The sequence below is a fragment of the Micropterus dolomieu genome, linkage group LG22, assembly GCF_021292245.1.
Source record: "Micropterus dolomieu isolate WLL.071019.BEF.003 ecotype Adirondacks linkage group LG22, ASM2129224v1, whole genome shotgun sequence".
Taxonomy (NCBI): Eukaryota; Metazoa; Chordata; class Actinopteri; order Centrarchiformes; family Centrarchidae; genus Micropterus; species Micropterus dolomieu.
Genome location: NC_060171.1, coordinates 14048883 through 14070234, shown reverse-complemented (window position 1 = coordinate 14070234; position 21352 = coordinate 14048883). Strand labels below are relative to the sequence as shown.

The 21352-nt window shown below is 38.0% G+C and overlaps 1 protein-coding gene across 1 annotated transcript; it reads left to right on the top strand.

Moving 5' to 3' along the window:
- Nucleotides 1-4559: 4559 nt before the first annotated feature.
- LOC123961121 (neuroplastin-like) lies at nt 4560-19044 on the top strand. Its single transcript, XM_046036202.1, has 8 exons — nt 4560-4867; nt 12268-12436; nt 12561-12655; nt 13625-13758; nt 14725-14998; nt 16631-16652; nt 17822-17898; nt 18060-19044. The coding sequence occupies exons 1-7, from the start codon at nt 4777-4779 to the stop codon at nt 17880-17882; spliced, it is 846 nt and encodes a 281-aa protein (XP_045892158.1). The 5' UTR covers nt 4560-4776; the 3' UTR covers nt 17883-17898; nt 18060-19044.
- The last annotated feature ends 2308 nt before the right edge of the window (nt 19045-21352 follow it).

Here is a 21352-nt window from a genome sequence, read left to right as displayed (position 1 = left end):
TAAAGGAATTTTGTAGGAAAGTATTATGAACAAGCATTGATTACATTAGATGAGGGAGTGTCTTGCTGAAAATAAAAACACTGCAAAAGTAACTTATTTAGATTCTTTTCAGCACTAATATCAACAACAGATAGCAACAACATGTTAACATAAGTACTCAAATAGAGGCAAACGTAATCAGGTAACCAAAGATTTAATTAAACTTAATTAAATGCTTTGAGTCTTTGGAGACTGCAGTCTTTGGTTATTTAAAGTTCGGCTTCCTGGGTTATGTCACAACTTGGGTGAAACAGGGGTATCCCTTTGATGGGGTAATGAAACACAGAGCAAGGACAGTTGCCACGGTTACATGTGTGTGGTGGGGGGCAGTTTTGATAGGCTGTTCAGGGAAATGCTAATCGCTGGTTCGTGTCCCTTTGTCAGTTTAACAGTCAGGCCCAGCGTTATCAGCTTCGTAGATCAAAAAGGTGCCAGTTTTACGATCAACTGCCCAGGCATAGCACTTAAAGAAAGCAACTCCCCCCCTTCCGTTGGGGTCTCCCCAGCAGTCTGTTGAAGTTGATCTTTAACACCCCTGAGGAACGGAGGAATTTGGAGTAGCTCCAAATTTATTTAATAAAAATTACACAAATCCACACCGTTGTTCCACTACAGCATCCTTGCACTGGCGGCCTATTTCTTTGAGTCTAATTACTTTTAAGGACAGGCATGGGCTAGCACCTACATATATCTCTGAGCTTTTATCCCTCTATGAGTCAGGACACAGACTTAGATCCTCTGGTAGGGCATGGCAAACTATTCCAAGGTCTAAGGTAAATTTCACTTGTTTTGTCTTTAAGCATAGGCTAAGCAATTACTTAGTTCTTCACAACACAAATTTCACACACACTTTTTTGCATACCTAAATGACAAATGAATGACATAAATTATTTTTTCCCCTCGAGTCTGACTGTAAGTATTTCGTAAGTTAGACTTGACATACTTGTGAATTTTCTAATTTCCAGAAGAGACTGAAGAGTCAGATGCCTATTTCTCCCTGCTGTACTATGTGACAATACCAATCAATAAATGCAATTTTAAGCTTTATCTGAGATTTTATGAATAATGCTCTCTTTGAACTTTCCCTTCCTTTTTTGCATTTACAGACACAACCAATTCCAACGACATGAACCACTGACCATAAGTAATGATGAGGACAAAGACATGTGGAACCAAGCTGGTCATCAACATTGTTATATAAACTACCAAGTGTTGTGGGAAGCTCAGGTGTTTTCAGAGCTCTTGGCAGATGCAGAACAAATATTTTTTTTAGAAACATCATATTGTTGCTCACCTGAGCAATGGTGGAGCCAGACAGTTTTCGTAGGGGTTGACCAAGCTGAAGTGGGTTCTTTCTTAGGGGTGGTATATTGCTCAGCCTTTGCACAGAGGTTTTTATGATGTTTGCATATGCCCAAAATGTTTGTATCTAAAATAATCCCACGATAGTCTAGCCTCTGGATGTGCTGGCAATGAGAGAGAAACACTGACATTTTATTTATTTTCTATTACAGTTTTTTCTCAATTTCTTAAACACAAAAAGCAGGCTTTTTAACTAAAATTTCAAAACCATAACTCCATTTTTCAAAAAGCACACCATTACCCTTAATTCTACACACAAATCCCTTCATTTCTCACTATGTGGTCATTTAGAAAGCACTGACATTCAATGTAGTTCAGTCAAGTTCGCACAGCTTCCTGTCTTTTGTCTGGGACAGGCCAGAGATGCTCCCCCTTCACCTCCTCCTTCACCTCCTCCCTGGTGAAGGAGGACCATAACATTGCGGGTACCATAAGCATTAAAATTTTATTTCAAAAGCCTGGTTATAGTGATTAAGCAATTGAGAAAAACTGTAAAATCCTGATGGTCCCAGAGAAACAAAGACTCAACTCAGCTGCAATAATAGCAACTCACTAGAGGGCACAAATACACCACTCTTTCAGTTAAAGTAGGTTCCTGAAACTTAACAAAATAGGTGCACTGAAACCCTAACCCTAACCCTGGAGTACAAAGTCCTGTCACTTTGATTAATGATGGATCTGACTGTTTACAGTGTTCTGTGTTCTACAAACATATTGGAGCTGTTAATGCTGGAGCACTAACTGCTAATACAAACTGAACATTTCCTGATGCTATTTCTTCATATAAAATGTATTTCAATGACAAAACGCAGGTTGGCTTCTATTGTGAAGCATCATGGGAAATGCAATCTATTTGTCACTGACATCAGTGGCAAGTTAAAAAAAAGAAGGGTCGGGGAATATGGTGCCACGTGGGGTGGCAAGTCAGGTCGGGCCACCCCCTGGCTCTGCCATTGCACCTGAGACAGTCAACACTGACAAACTGCCTGACCAGTAGCATGTTTCTATGTAGGCAGTAATAGAAGCATATATGTAGGCTATATTAGGGGAGACCGGGGGCAATTGTAACAGGGGGCAATTGTAACTCAATTTCTCCAATCAGAAACAAGCTAGAGTGATGACACTTAATCAGCAGAGGTTAGCAGAAGTTTTAAACAAAATACTGATTTTGAGGTATGAAAGAAACTTTTTGGATGTGCAGTATTTTTCTTCTGGTGTCTAAAGTTTAGATGACTGCAAATCTAAACCTGCATACATTTTATCTCTAGGTTATTGATTAACAATTAACACTAAAAAACTATGCTTATATAGTTGTGGCTAGCGGGCATACAAGATTTTGTCATGGCTGCAACTTCGAGCCACATGGCCCAGTGTAAGCAGCTTATCTGTCTGTTTTGAAAATAAACATATTTCACTAAATATAAATGTAAAACCATATTAGAAATGGGTGTATTTAAAGAAATGGATTTGTTCCAGTATAAACAAATCACCAATTAACATAGGCCAACATTCTTTGTATAAAATAGTGTGTTTTATATGTGTTTAACAGAAAGTGTGAATATTATATAGGCCTAAGTCTGCAAAAGTAAAGTTACTTTCATTGTGAGATTGTCTGTATGGTGGACTTAAAGTAGTTGATGGTATAAGACCCAGCAAAACCAAAGAGAATGACTAGTTCACTTGTAAAAAGCAATTTTATGAAGTTAGAACAGAGAGGGCAGAGGATGCCTGACATCTAAAATAATTTGAACCATTTAAAAACTCTTATGTAACATTATTAGCTGTAAAGTAATTACTTAGAGGTAGCCTAGGCTTTTACTTGAGATGCAGTGGGTTAATATGACTTATTTTTCAGTGTTACAATGGCCCCCGCCAAGGGGGCAAAGTCAGGGTAACACTCTTGACTTCTTGTATTTAATTAAATATTTTAGTCTTGTTCTTATAAGTGAAAATATATCAATTGTATTATTAATTAGTGCACATATATATGTTTCTTGTATCAAAAGATGACTTGTGTATCTCAAGTAGTTTGTGAGTTATTAAGGAAAATGTAAAATATCTTACAATTGCCCCCGGTCTCCCCTACTATATCAAGTACTGTAGGCCTACTTAAGTACAATTTTGAGGTACCTGTACAATTGAGTACTTCTATTTTATGCTACTTTATACTTAAACTCAACTACATTTCAGATGGAAATATTGTAGCCTACGTTTTATTCCACTACATTAATTTGAACTTAAATTATAGATACTATGCCGATTCAGATTATTAATACAAACATAAATAAAAATAAAAATCAATACAAAAGAACAATAAATCACCTAATAAAATATGATGTAGCCTATTATTATGAATTATACCCAGCAGTAGGCTATAACCTGCAGTAACTGAAATCAGTATTACCTTTACCAGCTGCAACAGTGAGGCTTCCACATAATGCATCACTAATTATTATCCAACAACAGGCTACAGCCTACATTATTGTGAAATTGGCCATTCTGCATAACAAGTAGCATACTTTCACTTTTGATAAGTCTACTTTATGTAGGCTAATGTTAATACTTAAGCTTTTGAATGTTATTTCTAGTATTGCTAGTCTTACTTAAGTAAAATATCTGAGTAGGCCTTTAAGGCCATCAGAGAACAGAAGGATGTATAGTCTGGTATCTAGTAGCGTAGGCTATTAGATGCATTTAGTTTAGGAACAAGGTTAGGCTATAATGTGTTGCAGGTATGAGGATGCCATCGGGTCCACACTATATGTTAGCTCAAAGAGAAATAGGATTAGAAGTCTACTTAAAGCCCAAGTGCTGTTGAGGTCAGGGCTTAGTCAGCCTGAAAAACTGCTTGACCCATGGCACAATTTAAAGCCTAGTAGCTATTTGCACAGGATAGTGGATGCCGTTTACAGTTAGATAATTATCAGTGCCTGAGAAATACTCTTCCTAATTCGTTGGCCGATGTTAAAAACGGGATATTGTTAAATGTCTGTGAATCCTGGTTAATAAAACAACACAGCGTCCATCTTGTTCATATTTTCTGCTCTACTTTATTACAGCACGTTGTGTGGTGTAGCCTAGGCTACCCGCTTGTCTCTACGCTCCTCCTCCAAGATCTCGCGGGATTTAAGATTAAACGGGTGCTTTAAAAAAGCTGGTTCCCAATACTCGCTGAGCCGGGCTGACAGCAGAGAGCTGGGCAGGTAACCAGCAGTGGTGCTGAAAGCTCCCTCTAGTCTACCTAGCGACACTTAACTCTTTGCGTGACACGGTCAGGAGGTGCGAGCCTCGGCGAATCCACCCCACCATCATCATATCCCGCTCAGGTCACCTTAACGTTCGCCTACCGGCATTTTCCATCTCCCGTCTCCGAAGATGATACCTGGCAAACGAAGAGCTGCAGTCATGTCCTTCTCGGTGGCGATATTTGGAGCCCTGATGCTGCAGTCGGTGTCTTCCCAGAACGGTTGGTAATTAGCTCTTCTAACAGAAAATGCATAATCTCACATCATGGCGATAATGCGGTTTTTAAGGAGTGAGGTCGCCTGCATTTCTGCATCGGGGCATTTTTAATGAAACATTATAAGGCGTCTCTGTTAACAAGAATGGATATCTCTCTAGCAGCCAAGTCAATAATCCCTTAGACAGAAACAGATTTCTGTCGAATGAAGCGCTGTCTTTGGCTAAAATTAAGGGTCAATAAATCATTAATGGGCTACAATCTGAAGTGGTTGGACTGAAGTGGGCCACACGGAGGCCTGTGCGATGTACCTACAATGTCCTTTGAAGTGAGGAGCTGAATACAAAGTCGAAACATGAGCTGTTCAATCAGCAAGGACAAGTTCTGCTCATCAGGGCCTCAGGGAATTGGAAATTGTGTGGACAAGGAAATGGTGTCCCACTGAGGTTCAAAATCTGTTCTGCCTTCCTTGGAGATAAGCACACATATAGGCTACTAAACATGCTGTCAGGCTTGGGTCTGCTTAGGTATGTCCGGATGTGGCTCACCATTTAGTATCTATCTAGCTCCTACTGAGATGATTCTCATCAGCCCAGCTCCTTGTAACAGAGCATGACATGTATGTAACTAGATGTGGGACGTTTAGAAGTGCAGTTCTGTAAATAGCATCAGTCCATTTTGCTGCATGCTTCTATTTTTAGAGCAGAGATGCTGCATTGGGAACCATGGCTTTAATGTCCTCTTGCAACAGTGAGTCTGTTAACTCTTTGCTTAGATGTGCTGCACTGCAGAATGGCATTGATTTCTCAGCATGGGTCTATTTGTCCAAGTCCCAATGCTCATAAATCTCATCCCCACCATACAATTTCGAGCAGTGTAAAGCGGTTTCAGCTAGGTGTATATTGTAAATGGGCAGTGTTGTATGAGTGAGAATGTTTTCAGCTTTGTTCTTCCCTGGAGTTGCCGGTGTGTAGGTATGCATTATACATTTTCTTCTATAGCCTACTGAACACCCACTTGTAATGTCTCTTCTTCAATCAGCAAGCACTACAGCGGATAAAGCTCACAATGCTGGTTAAATGTAATGGAATTTTATCTGACAGATTGCTGGAAAGTCTCATGTTGTGTTATCTTCTTCCCTTGTTTTCAAAGAGTCCACAGAGGCTGGATGGTTCATACTGTACTAAATATTATTAGAATATATTATACATATATTAGTGTATAGTTTTCCTAATTCTTTTTCCAGCTGAGTCTATTAATGCATTATATTAACGCGCACAATAGCCAACCACATCACAGGAGCACATTTGTACCTGCTAATGGCTGTACACATGCGAAGCTATTCCCGGTAAGGTTCCCTAGGGATTTGTGTTTCATCTAGAGTGGCTTTACCAACGACGCTCTTTTAATAGTATAATTCTCATAAAGAATTCACAAAAGCTGCTAATAATCAAAGGTATCAGTCTTGCGTTTGTGTTATCGTATAAACAGGGAGGACGAGATGTTCATCAGTACGCAGGCCAGAGTGCAGTTGGCCTCAGAGAAAATTCAAAGACATTGAGGTTTGGAGTTGTTGTTGGATACATTTTCTATTTAAAGACTCACGTTATCCTGTCATAGAGATTGTAAATTGTAAAACAACTAACTAGACTAAACGACAAAAAAAAAATCAACGCAGTGCTCATCATAGCACATCATACTAGGAACACTTATGCTTGAAAATTTACTTTATTATCAAATTGCTGCCGATAGTTGACCCATTGATTTATTGACTGATCATTTCAGATCTGATTTAGCATTTCTGTCGTATTTAACATCCAAGATGTCTTAACTGGGGAGCGGTAGTAACTTTCATTATAGATCAGCTCTCCCATCCTCCCTGATACCTTGGAAACAAAATACCAGAGTGGAATTTTTAAATTCTAGATATGAAGTCAGTTGTTTTACATTAAAACTCGATGGCATCAAAGGAATATTTAGATTAAAATAATATTTATTTTACCTTTTTGAAACAATCACTTTTATTGAATATCACATGAATGTCAGTGACTCAAGGAAAATTTCTGTACATTGACTTCAAAACATTTTAATTATCCAAATGTTAAAACCATTTTCAATATCTGATTATACTCTAATAACACAGACCAGCATGAACATATATGAAATAAATAGCGTACCTTCAATTTCAAGTTATCTCCCTTCTGTTCTGATAGAATATTAATTTAGCATCTAATTAGCTGCTCAGTGTGTTGGAACAGTTTTGGTACATTAACTAGGACAGTGGCCAGAATTACTTTTTTTTATTAATTTGAAGATACAGAGAAAATATCTGCAAGGAAACACACATGACCATTTGAGGCCATCTGTTGTCAGGTTGAGCTGTTAGATTTGTGCTTTGAATACTGAACCAGAAATTTGCATCAATTGAAACTGCAGTCAGTCTCCAGTAATAATGAGAAGTGGCGTAATAAGGGTATTTATATTTTCTCAGTTTACGACCGGGAGGCTGACAGCATGTGGCTGAAAGGCAGATTTTGATTTGTCCTCGCTGAAAGAAAAGTGTTTGAAGAGAGAAGTACTACACAACCTTTATAAATGATGATGATTCTCCAGATAGAGCTTTCTATCATGCTAAATTCATGCGACTCTAAAAGGCATTATAAAAATAACACCACACCTTTAAAGTTACATTTGAGCTGAAATAATTAGCTGACTAATTGATTAGTAGATTAGCAGAAAATGAATAGCCAACTATTTTGATAATCGATTAATTGTTAGTAATTCAGCTCAAACTCTAACTATTCTCTGGTTTCAGCTTCTCCAATGTCAATATTTACTGCTTTTATCTGTTTTATATCATCAGAAACTGGATATTTTTTTCAGTTTTGGATTGACAAAACAAGACATTTGAAGATGTCACCATGGGCTCTTGGAAACTGTGATGAGCATTTTTCATTACTCCACATTTTTTTGACCAGACGATTAATAGATTACATGCAAAAAGGCAAAGACAAATTGAATTATGTAGCACAATTCAAACACAAAGACATACAAATAAAAGCCATAAACAACCTTAGAATGCAGCAGAAAATAACAGGTTTTTAAGCCTTCTTGTAAAGGCAATAATAAAGTAATCTTTAGTTACTAAAATGAAATATCTTTTAGACTGGGACAAAACAAGCACTTTTTAAAGTGTCTTGCTGGGCTGGGATTAAATGGCGATCAAAATGATCAGTTGGTTGCAGCCAAACACATTGAAATGTTAAGAATATGCAGATAATTTTATTATTATTAATCCGGGTGATCTCAAATGATCGTGAAACAAAACTGAAAAAGGGCAATGCAGACTTTATAGTTCTCAGATCACCCACTCTCATAACCACATGCCAAAACTGAACTAGCGTCAGCTTGACGTGAGTGACGCCATTCACACATGTACAGTGGCGTGCAGGGACAACGCTTCTGACTCAGCACTTTTGACGCATCTAGACTATCCGAGGTGGCAGAATCTGTCTCTCGGCAGTTCTATGTTATGAGCTGAGGGTGTCTGTTTTTATTTTTCAGTCCCAGTCATGTTATATACTGGTACTTCTGTACACTCAATTGCCGGTTTGGTCCATCAAGCTAAATCAGCCTAATACAACAGTCCTGCAATAAAGCCTATCTTCATGAAGGTTATTATGTTCATTTTTAGTTCAAACTGTTTTAGATGGGTGCGGATTCAACGGTATGATAATTTCAGAGGCAGCGGTTTGTGGCACTGTTGAATTGTTGGCTTGTTACAGGTGTTTCTATTATTTTGTCCACCAACTCAGAAAGCTGTCAGCATAGCTGTCACAAACCATGTCACAAGATTTTCTCTGCACTGGATGATGGAATGTTTATTTATGTTTATTTGGTGCATATGACAAATAAAATCACTTTGACTTTGTGTATAATGCAATGCAGACTGCAAAATGATTAAACAGTTGAATCAGCACCTCTCTAAAACAATATTATAACCTTCATGAAGGTAGGAGTTTTCGCAGGATCAGTTTTAGCCAAGTGCACCTGATAACCTGGCTACAGTAATGTGCTGGTACAGCAGGGTTATGATGTCTGCTTGACAAAAGAAACACGTGATTGTCGGTCTTGTGGTGATCTGCCTGGTCTGGTTTGCTGTCTCTCCCTCTTCCTACTTTGTTGCCGTGAAATGCTTCTATGGAAACGGAGGGGGTCTATCACCATGCGCCCACATGCTCCCCAGAGACCCAGAGCTGCAGCTTCTATAAATCTCCTCTCAATCTAATGTGCTCTCCACAGTACCTATAGACTATGTTTTATTACTACAGCCCCCTGTCCTCGTACTTCACATCTGTATGCAGCCATGATCAATTGTTTCACATTTATTGCATTCACTTCAGAGAGGGAGACATTTCAATCCTGTCAAAAAATTAACAGAACAGTTTGCCTGGTGTTCTGAAGCTGCAATGATGTTTTCATTATACAGACAAGATGTACTGAAAATGACAATGAAAGGTCACTTGGAGGACTTTTGGATGTGAGGGATGTGTAAGCCAGACACAAATTTATATGATATCATTAATTGGACAGAACCAAGTGAGAGCAGCCCTGCAAGGACATCCCAGTAGAATTGAATTAAAGCTTCCTAGGAATAGTCGCAGTAACGGCTTAGGCACATCTGAGAGTCTCTCTCTCTCTCTCTCTCTCTCTCTCTCTCTCTCTCTCTCTCTCTCTCTCTCTCTCTCTCTCTCTCTCTCTCTCTCTCTCTCTGTCTGACAATTATATGTCCAATAGCAGAAAATTAATAGGCAACTATTTTGGTGATTGAATTATCATAATTTCTTTTGTGTGAAGCAAAAAATGCCCCATATACTCTGTTTCTGCCTTTCATTTACCTGCTTTTATATCTTCTATGATAGTAAATTGAATATCTTTGGGTTTTGGACTGTTAGTAAGCCAAAATAAAGCAATGTATGAGTAGGTCAACTTGGGCTCTGGAAAAGTTTTCTCTATTTTCAAACATTTTATAGACCAAACAATTAAAGAAATTAAGAGAAAATTGGCAACCGATTAATTGATATTGAAGCTGCGGCTGTATATTTTACATTTCTACTTTATTTTTTTTTTTACTTAAATTAACCTTTGTTTCATTTTATGATAATTTGTCTGTCAGTGTCTTTTTGATTACTTCATATTATCTTTTTTTTTTTTCTTTCCTTTTCTGGTTCCCATTTAATTTGCCCTGTTTTTTTCTTACCTTTCCATCCTTCACCTGCTTTCCTTTTCAATCTCTGGACATGCTGCCCCCTAAACCTCCACCACCAGCTGGCTTTGTGAAATCGCCTCTTTCTGAAACTAAGCTCACGGGCGACACCTTTGAGCTGTACTGTGACGTGGTGGGAAACCCCACCCCAGAAATCCAGTGGTGGTACTCTGAGATCAACCGAGCTGATTCCTTCAGGCAGCTGTGGGACGGCGCCCGTAAGCGGCGAGTGTCCATCAACACGGCCTACGGTGCCAACGGCGTGAGCGTGTTGGGTGTCTCTCGTCTTACGCTGGATGATGCTGGGACGTACGAGTGCAGAGCCAGTAATGACCCGAGACGCAACGACCTGCACCAAAATCCAGCCACCACTTGGATCCGTGCTCAGGCCACTATAACAGTGCTGCAGAGTGAGTTGTCAGTGTAGAGCAAAGATCCCACCCCACCCCTCCGTTAGCAACCAAATCTAACAGTTCCTGTGTGATTCAGCCTCCCTCAAACCTCTCCAGAGGACAGCTAGCTTCCTCCGTAGGTGCCATCCTCCCCTGCAGACCTGGAAAAGGAAGAAAAACACCATCAACTGATTGCATTGTACTCATCCCTCGGTTCAGTCAGTACATCCTTCAACCTACACCCCGTAGAGCCCAATCTCCTCCCAGTCTCCTTTTCCTCTCTGCCTCATTTTTCTTTCCCTTTAGTTGTCATCTTCTCATTTCCCTGAACTGAATGACATGTATATTCAATTAAATTTTTTCTTTGGTTTACTGTCGTTACCTATTCAAATGTAAAATTTTGAATACTTGACTATACTTAAACACACAAAGTTGTGCAATATAATATGTATGTAGAATCTGAAATGCAGAGAACCTGTAAGTGGAAACTGAAATGTTTCTGTAGCACAGAGTATCAAAAAGCACTGAAAAATGCCGTCAAATGTCTGGTCATATTTGTAATCTTGTTTACTTACTCTTTGATCAGATAGCACCAGATTTATAATCAAAACATTTAAATGATTTTATGTCTGCAATGTAGTTTAGATTAAGACAACATTTGTGAGGTTTGACGTTTTGTTAATTGAAATATTGGCTACAAAATAAGTTTATATTCCTCATAGTAAGTTATAGGAAAGAAAACTACCCAGTTTGAGAGGTTCACCTGTGTTTACATGTACAAACAAGATGTATATAATCCGGATATATGTTGTTGTTGTTGAGTTTCTGTTTATTTTTTATGGTATTAATAGTAATAAGTATTAAGAGAATTGTTGAATGGAACTTGACCTAGAGTCACCCTCATTGGCTCCCAACATGAGTCGTCTTTTATAAAAGGTGAATCCGTTGTGGTAGAAGATTAAGGCATATTTTTAGCCCTGCTTGAGTTTATTTTAGCATTACAAATCAGTGTTTGGAAGAATATGACAGAAAGGTTAGACCTGTATTCCTGTAGTGTAACAGAAATATGCTCTACACTTGTGTACTTTTCCAGAAGTACTGTGAATTTCCGTTTTTAATATTTGTATTAAATGAAATCCTCAATGTTCCTCAACGTAGGAACACATGGTCCATGTGACAATGTAATGATACTATAGGTTTACGTCAGGGCCAACAGTTTTAATAAATTCAGTGTTTTTTCTGAGAAGTCATGATTATTTGTGCAATAGCAGATTGCTCAGGGCTGTAGCAATGCTTTATCATTGCAGTTGAGGCCGCAACACAGCACCATAGTTTCTAAAGTTTTTTTAGTAATTTATCTGCAATTGAGCCATTATATTCATTAAAGCAGCGGACTGTACCATACAATTTGTAAAAAGCTCAATCTTCCATTCATCTAATGCAGTTGGTCATCTTTTGGGCTGACAATTCAACCAAGAGAGTTTCATGCTCTGCTGAGCCTTGGAAGTGCTCCCACTTCCACCTTCAGCTACTGTAACAGTGCAGAGAATGACTTCTTCTTAAGGAACACTGGATGTCCAAAATAATTCCTACCACTCTATTCCTGTGCTATATTGTATAAAGTCTGGATGGCGGAGGTGTCTGTCTGAACCCTCTGTGCATTGTTGTTTACATCTTTCAGCACACCCTCCCCCACGAGTCCTAGCAAGCATCACTTCTGTTGTAGCTGATCTATGTTTCTCTTGCAGAGCCATCAATCATCGCCTCTGACCACATCACACTTCCTGTGGAAGGTGACACTTTCACATTGCAGTGCAACCTGACCAATGCCCACAGTGTCCACATGGAGAGCTACTGGATGAAGAATGGGGAGGAGATCCCGGGAACACACACCCAAAATAAGAACACTGAGTACAGGTAGGAGTCTGGGCAAAACCTTATGCAACTGGTGTGTGTGTGTGTGTGTGTGTGTGTCACAGTGCTAAATACATAGTTTAGCAGCCTGATGTGGGTTCACGTGAGGTGTGTATCTGCTCTGCAGGCGGAACAAACCAAGAGGAGACGATGCCGGAGTGTACATGTGTGTCTACACCTTCGATATGACTCCTTCAGCCAACGCCACTATCGAAGTTAAATGTAGGTGTTGATTTGTGACCTGCAGGCATCTTTGTCAGTTTCAAGGCCACATTGGAGATGTCACCAAAAAAATGGCCTTGAGCAATTGCAGCCCTGTCATGTGAGGACCTGTGATTTCAAACGGCTCTGCTGGCTGCTCAGGGGCAGCCGGTGCCCTTGACACCTCCATCTAACCAATGCCTGGCTCAGTGGCAACAGATGGTGTCTTGTTTGTCTGATGGCAAGGGATTATGTCTCAACGGTAAAATCTGGTCAGCCTTTTCTGCTGTCACACGCATCGCTATGGAGGAAAATTGGATTTTGAAATGGTTTTATGTTATGGGGCATTTCTATTCATCCAGGCAGAATAAAGATGTAGAGCCAGGCAGATTTATAATATACAGAATACACAGAATAATACAGGCAGCTTAATGTTACATTGCATCACATGCTCCTGATGAAAACTTCAGTGGAAATAACCTTTTAATTTGTAGATTATTTGAACAACAACTGTATCTCTGTTTTATTCTATCATTTTATTATTTATTCTATAGTTTTCCTCTGTCATATTACTACTTCCTTTATCTTCCTAGCTTCGGCAAGTGCTTTGTGCGTCATGCTTGAAGTGAAGGTACTCTGTTATTTGTGACCTAGTGACTATGGCTTTCCTTTGATAAGTGCAATGACAAGAATAATGTTTGTAATCACTTCTTGAAAATTAAAGGATTAAAAGCACAAATACTTATTTTTTTACTGTCATACAACTATTCCTACATTTATAAAATACTGCACCCAGAGTAGACTATTAACACTTTATTTTTTGTGAATTTCCTGAATGTATTATAACACTTGATCTTTGGTGTGTGTGTGTGTGTGTATATGTGTATGTATGTGTGTGTGTGTGTGTGTGTGTGTGTATGTATATGTATGTATGTGTGTATATATATATATATATATAATATATATATATATTTTTTTTTTTTTTTTTAGCTGCTCCTGAGATTACAGGCCACAAACGTAGTGAGAATAAGAATGAGGGTCAGAATGCTACGCTCTACTGTAAGTCTGTGGGCTATCCTCACCCTGTCTGGACCTGGCGCAAGCTTGAAAACGGCATTTTTCGGGTATGTGAATATGACTGTACCCTGCCTGGCCACTATATTAGGTATACCTACACAATTTAATGCAATACAATACAACAGATCTGCCACAAATTCTACATTTAGAAAGATTATAATGTTCAGTTTGTTGACACTGTCAGAGAGGCGTTAATTCAACTGTTGTACTGGACTGCATTATGCTGAGATGTGTTTCTAATATTCATTCCCCAACATGTTTGTGAATGAAGTGGGCAGAACATTAGCAATGCCTCTCAATATAATTTAGTGCAGTTCAACACTATTGCAAACTACAACTTCAATAATAAACATATAGTTCAATTAATGCTTTGCTGACAGTATCAGTCAGTACTGAACATGATCTTTGTAAAAGTAGAAATTATGACTAAGCTGATGTATTGGATTCTATTAGATTTTACCTAATAATGTGGGTACTGAGTGTGCATTATATTAATTGATTTCTATAAATGTGAATGATTTGAGAAATTGGTATGCAGTTACATTGAGATGCACAGGGACGTTACATTTAGTTTTTTGGCATACTTAGATTCAGAAGCCTGAACCAGCAAAACTTTATATTTACTGTTCATTTGGTTATTCAAATATCCTAGTTTGTCTTGACAAATGTAAACATAATCGAGTTAAAATAACTTTGGTAAGATGATAAGAAACAACACATAAATACCTTTTTAAAGTTGGGTATTTAAATGGTTACTGTGGCATGTAAACTTCATCCATGTTTAGGTTTCTGGTATCTGCACAAACCTGTATTAAAAGAATTGGAACTGGAAAGCCAGTCAATGACATGCTTTATTGTTATTTCATTACTTGTTCCTTTAGTACAACATTAAACATTGTGTAATGTCTTAAAACCTCATTAACTTAACTAGAGTATAAAAGCAACTATGTCCATGTCAACACAACCTGTCATGTCAAACTGTCAAACATGATTTCTTTCTTCTCCCTTGATAGGACATTGACAACACAACCGAACGCTTCATCATCGTCAGCAGAGACAACTTAACTGAGCTCCATATTGTCCACCTGCACATTGGTTTAGATCCAGGCGAGTACCATTGCAACGCCACCAACATGATTGGCAGCCGTGAAGAGAAGTCTGTGCTGCGGGTTCGCAGCCACTTGGCCCCCTTATGGCCTTTCTTGGGGGTTCTGGCGGAGATCATCGTCCTGATCATCATCATCGTTGTTTATGAGAAGCGTAAGAAGCCAGATGATTTACAAGACGGTGAGTCACAGGCTGTGGTGCTTAGGATTGTGAGGAGAAACTTATTTTATTGTTCAGTTTTGATGTTGATCTCTCCCGTGGATTTTGTGCAGATGCTTTTTGCATTTCAAAAACCCTGTCAGTGTGGTGCTGGGCAACGAGATGACGAATTAGGCAAACTTCCTTTTCATTGTCTGTTAAGTAATTCCTTTACCAGATCCACAGACAGAGTCACCTGACACTGTGCTGTGCCTGCATTCAATAATTCAGTCTGGAGAGGTTGACCCAATGAGCAGACACTGTTGCAGGAGGTCGCACCTTGTCAGGACAATTTCATGCATTTAATATTCATTAGAAATATGATACTGCAGTGTTGCGGAGGTAGACAATTTCAATTATTAATGGCTTTCCAGGGACCTTGTGCTGTCCCCAGGCTGCTGCAATCTTAACCACAAGAAACATCATTTAGCTATACAACCTGCATATGCCATCCTGGAATTGTCTAATACTACTGAGTACTTCATTTTCAAGAGACTAGCTATATCTTAAATTATGCATTAATGGTATTTGGGTGACCTTTTCCTCTCAAACAGAATTTTGATGTTGTCACATGCTGATCTGATGCAACATGCCACGGATAACTGACTCAGTGACACTGTGCAGGAATATATTGTCATTAGGGTTCATTACATGGACAGACATGAATTGCTGCAGAATGTGGGAGTGTTTAACTCACCTTGAGAATCCTCAGTCTTACAAAATGGATGTAGTCGTGAGTCATGCAGCAAATCCTTGCATGAAATGTTAATTCATATTTGTCTGACATTTCTTTAAATGAGGTTAGGCTTTGGCTGTTGAATATTGTCACAGATTGTTGTAATATCTCCCGTCCTCCCCTTTCCCCAAATTGCATAACCTAAACCATGTTTGTGGTAAGTGTCAGACTTTGCATGCTTCATGAATTTCAAAAAGAATTCAACCTCATCTTCATCCAGCTCACAGCACAGTACACAGTTCTGTTTAGCCTCCTCATTAGTGCAGTTCAGTATTTTCAGTTTTATGAACACAAACTTATTATTACTGCAGCAGTGAAATGGCATGCAAGTCACTGTGAAGAATTGAAAGTATTTTGCGTTTATCAATCATTTCTCCTGTCATTGGATCACACTGCTTTGACTTCAGTAGAGGGTTGCTTTTTAAATGGAGCTGCTTCTCTCTAATCTCTTTGAGTGAACAGCTGCTCTTTGTGAGTGCTGCCTGTCTGTGCATGACAACAGTATTCCTCTTTACATTTGAATTTTGACTGTGTGTAATTGTTCTCACTTGCTCATGCATTTTAATGTGGTGTTTAGCTGGATTCAACTGCATTCTGTGTGTTTTGTGAGTGACCTCAGGAGGTGGTTTTCCTGAAGCATGACAGCCTATTTATTATTTTGTTACTTCATCTAGCCTAGGTTTTCATCCCATAACACAGTACACATACATCACGTCACTGTACGACATAACAAATCTCAATAACCTGACAAAGTGTCAGTCACAGCTAGTGTTTACATAGTGCCAATCCACACTTGTCACTTCATCAACGTGTGTAACTTCCTGGCGATTATTTAGTTTTTGGTCTTCATTTCTCCATATTTTCCCTTGTTGCCTCAGATGCTTACCCAGCTGGACCAGTGTGAGTATATACATTTTTACCTTCAATACCATATCTCTGTTTAGCTTGGTAGTGTGTGTTTTGGTGTAGCTTATCATGATGTATCCACTCCTGACTGTCTTCAGAGCTCAGTGTACAGTACACCCCAAATCTGGGTCACAAATAAATGGGAGCATCATGTGATGGCACGTTGCTGCATTCATTTAAATCACTAGGAAATATTTTAAAGTCAAGTAAGGACACATCTGAACTGTCCTAATTAGAGCATCATAGGCAGAGGTTACCTAAGACCTTAAAACGTTCCCCCATTGTTAGTGGTATGCGAACATTGAATGGTGTATGAACAGATAATGAATGAAATTAAAACACATTTGGAATAATAAACACAATCAAACATGTCTTCACAGGAGAATTTATAATTGTTTACAAATACTGTACATTACTTATCATTTACAAATGTCATTATAGCTGCTTACTACTACTACTACTACTACTACTACTACTACTACTACTACTACTACTACTACTACTACTACTACTACAGTATAGTATGTTTGTATAAATAATTTATTAAATGTTTGTATACTGCTTATAAATGCTAAATAGAGGGAGTAAGTGTTTAAAGGATAAAAGAAAAACAGTATGAATTATTTCAAACATATAGCTGGACCCAGGTTTGGTATACTCCTCCACAGTGAAAAGTAGAATTTGTGTTTATGTAATCAGCTGTTTTGTGTGCACAAGAGCTGCAACTATGTATTATTTTCATTATTCAATAAAGGGGCATTCCACTGATAACCCTGATGATGTCATCGGGGTAATTTTGTCAGACTTTAGAAGGATCTCTTTACAGGGTGAATAGTATTAACTCTGGGCAAACTCAGTGGAGTGCCCCTTTTAATATACTGTTTTCTTTTAAAAAAAAATTTAATTAGTATTTAGACAGAAGTCAGAAGTGTATATTAAATTTCCATCACAAGTTGGCAGAGCCCAAAAAGAGGACTTAAAACCAAAAGTATGTATTTTATAATGACATGAAACAGAGAAAAGAAAACCTATTTGTGCTTTTATTTGATAAATGACTATGATTTGATAGTTATTAGAATTGGAATCAAATTGTTTTCTGTCCATCAACAGTCATTCAATCTTTTGAGGTGTGAACTGACTATGTTTTTCACTTCTTGCTAAAGGAAAACTAATTCAACCAACAACCACAAAGAGAAAAACCTCCGCCAGAGGAATACAAACTGAGCAGCCCGTCTGCTTAGTAAGTATTCAATTATTAAGAGGGTGCCTGATGGTAAAAATGTATTTCAAGCCTATGGCCACAAATTACATATGAAAAAATTATCACTGAACGCTCTTGTCAACCCAAATAAGGCTACCCTCAGACTGAGTTAATGAGTTGAATTTTCTGTGTATTTGCAGGTTTCATTACACATGTATTGACCATATGAAGGTAAACAAGAAGGGAATCCATACCAGTTGTTAATAGGATTTATCTGCCATTAAAAGTGGGGTTGTGGTGGAGTTAAATGGGGCATGCCTTATGATTGTGTTGATTGTGAGGGTGCCAGGTCAGGAGGTACTCAAACCTTTATGGAATTGTTAACATTATAACCATTGTTGCTGCATGCAGTTGTTGACATTTATGATTTTTCCCTCTTATCCACTAATTAAACATTTTTACTACTTCTAAAATAATGCATGCAAGATTTTGACCTTCTGTGTGAAGGCAAAAATTTGATTTCTTTTTGTTTTGTTCTTTTCTCTGAGAGTGGCTTCATGTAGATAATCTGTACTGTGTTCTTAAGGAAAACAAAACTTGGCAATGTTAAAGAATATGCCACCATAATCGGGTATGACAGTTGTATATAGTTTTATCATTCAACTGTGTACCATTTTCTAAGTTTATCATTTTATCAGACAATATTTATTACATATTAAGGGCTTTGCAATGTCCCTCTAAATTTGGTTACGGCTTACTTTACTGTATGTATGAACTGTACGTACTAAATCACTATAACTATGTATCATCATTAATATAAAGACTACTCATACTATATGATGCACTTAAATGTTGAGAATAATGAAAAACTGTATAAACCTACTTTAGCAGATCTGTACTAATCATTCTAACATTGTTTTATAATTATGTGTATTGTACAGCATGGCTATTATCCTATGCAATTATCTATATCAATGTATTGAAAATCATTGCAGCTTTTGATTTCTCTGTGACAAAGCTTTAAACTAGTAGGATCACCGTAGAGCGTTGATGGCATACTATACAGCTGCATGAATTCTCTACAGCTGACGTCGGAGGCGGAGAAAGAAACCAACGTCAGGACTGACATGTGAAGCAATTGCAACATCCCAACTCATTTTTAAGAATAAATATCTCAAAAAAGTATGTGTCTGTTGAGTTGGTTTCTTTGTCAAAACACTAGACATGCGGATATACCATTAAAGGTGGAATGGGAATGCAGAAAAATGAAATGCATGTGAGGACAGCCCCATCTAGTGAGATTTTTGAGTGACTCACAGCATATACTGAACATGATGAACTTCTCATCAGAGGAAAAAGGCCCAACAAACCTTGATTTTAAAAAGTCCAACTGCCAGAAAGAAAACATCAGTTACAACTCAAGACTTCTGTTAACAATATATACTTGATATGTTGTTTAATTCTACGGTTTGTGTTTCCTTTTTAACAAGTGGCCAGGGATAACAGATGAAAACAATTCCTTTAAAGCAAACTTTACACTTTATGCTTCTTTTTCTCTCTCTTGGTCAATAGACATTGTCTCTGTCAAATATAATGAAATAAAAAAAATAAAATAGTTCTAAAAGCAGGCCCTTCACTTCAAGAGTAGCACTATATTTAATTATACTGTTACTCTGCCCATGCAATCCACATTTTTCTTTCAAGTGTATAAACCTCAGATTAGATGTGAAAAGATGGAAAATGTGACATTGTAAGCACTGCAGGTTAGGATTATTGATAGGTGGAGGTAAAAAAAACAAACGATTTTCTCATATCCATTAAAGGCTACTAAACTGAGGTCATGTCCTCAATATTTCTTTATGAAATATGGGGGTATTGAACAACCTTTGGAAGCGTTATTAAATTACAGACAAATCACACGTGGTCAGTTTTTAAGCTTGATTCAGATATTCTTTTAGAATCCTTTACTATTTTATGCCAACAACACAAAATGTTGAAAATGTAAGAACTGAATCAGTAGTTTCAGCATCATGTTTTGTGATTGGCTCTTTGTTTTCTGTCAGAACTCATCACCTTAGAGGGATGTGCAGTGTAGTTCATGTTCAGTGCGGCTCCTTGGTCCTTATATGTTTCTGGGTTTGTGCATAGTGCGTGATTTAAACAAAGTAAGTGTGTTTAAGTGTTTATTTTTTATGGAGAAAGTATGAAGATAAACCTTATTTGTTGATTGCAATGTTAGTTTGTCCAAATGTTAATAGTTAAGGCACTAGCTGTGCACCGTATAATATGTATTTCTATACTTTGACTTTTTCCTATTATTCCTCTTCAGACCTTTCCCTCTTTGGCTGTTTCTTGGCCATCTTTCCTTCTTCACAGTGCCTGGAGTGCAGCACATTCAAATGTGCCGCTGTATAAAACTCTCTCTCCCCCTCCCCCCATCAGTCCTGTGTGCGAGCACTACCTAACAACACTATCTAAAATGTTATGTGAGAAGGTCCACAGCACTTTCTTTGTTTTCTATTAACAGAGCCAGGGCTATGTAGGAAAACCAGATGTTTTTTTAGAGCACACACCAAAGAGAGAGCTAGAGAACCGTGAGGAAATATTTGCTGAATTTAATTTGATCACAATCACTTACTATCCCTTTAATGTGTACAATGAAGAAGAAAAGACAATTTCATACATTTTGGGTTGCAAGTCAAAATTGGAGGGAGTGGGTGTTGCACTGGGGGACTCTGCCTCAGAATTTCTAAAATCCTAGTTTTGGGCCTGGAGGAAGAAACCCACATATCATCAACACAGTTAGAAGCTATTGTGTGATTCTTGTGCAGGTATTATCTGCATATGGAGCTTATTGATGACAACTGATCCCTTTCCACTTGCAAGATAGACTATTTTTGGTTATGGTAATGGATATTGTTTTACAAGACACAGAAACACTGCATATGCACTCAATGCAATAAATCCTTCATGAAGGTTATAATTTTCAGTCAAACTGATTTAAAGATATGTTGATTTAATGTTATGGTTAGTTTGTTGGCTGCAGTTTATGGCACTGTTGAATTGTATTGCATTATAAGGAGGGGTATTTCAAATATTTTTGCAATAAACTGGCAACTGAGTGTATTTTTCTCCTCAAACAGTAGTGGGCAACACATTAAAGTCATTATGTGGGAAACTACAGCAGCACACCAAAGGGGGGCGCTATTTTATTGTGCCTGCTGGCTGTAAGCACCAGTGGACAGGCGTCATTGTTGGGCTTTGTACCATTTGGATAATGCTGACCAGCTGGAGAGTATTGAAATAGTGTAATCTTTTTGATACCTTTTAAACTGGTCTTTTAATTGCCTCGACCTGATTCCCACAATGTAATCCTGTGTCCTGGTATTCAAACAGTAATAAAAACAGTTCCTTTCTAGAGCAAAGAGACATCTGTGACTTTGTGAACCCTGAAAAAAAATAGCAAAATGGGAACACAACTTTTGATAAAAGT

Excerpts from the sequence above, each read along its gene's own strand:
- LOC123961121 (XM_046036202.1), top strand. The coding sequence starts at position 4,777 with ATGATACCTGGCAAACGAAGAGCTGCAGTCATGTCCTTCTCGGTGGCG. Across the intron at positions 4,868-12,267 it reads GTCGGTGTCTTCCCAGAACG|AGCCATCAATCATCGCCTCT; the intron begins GTTGGTAATTAG and ends TTTCTCTTGCAG. Across the intron at positions 14,999-16,630 it reads GCCAGATGATTTACAAGACG|ATGCTTACCCAGCTGGACCA; the intron begins GTGAGTCACAGG and ends TTGTTGCCTCAG.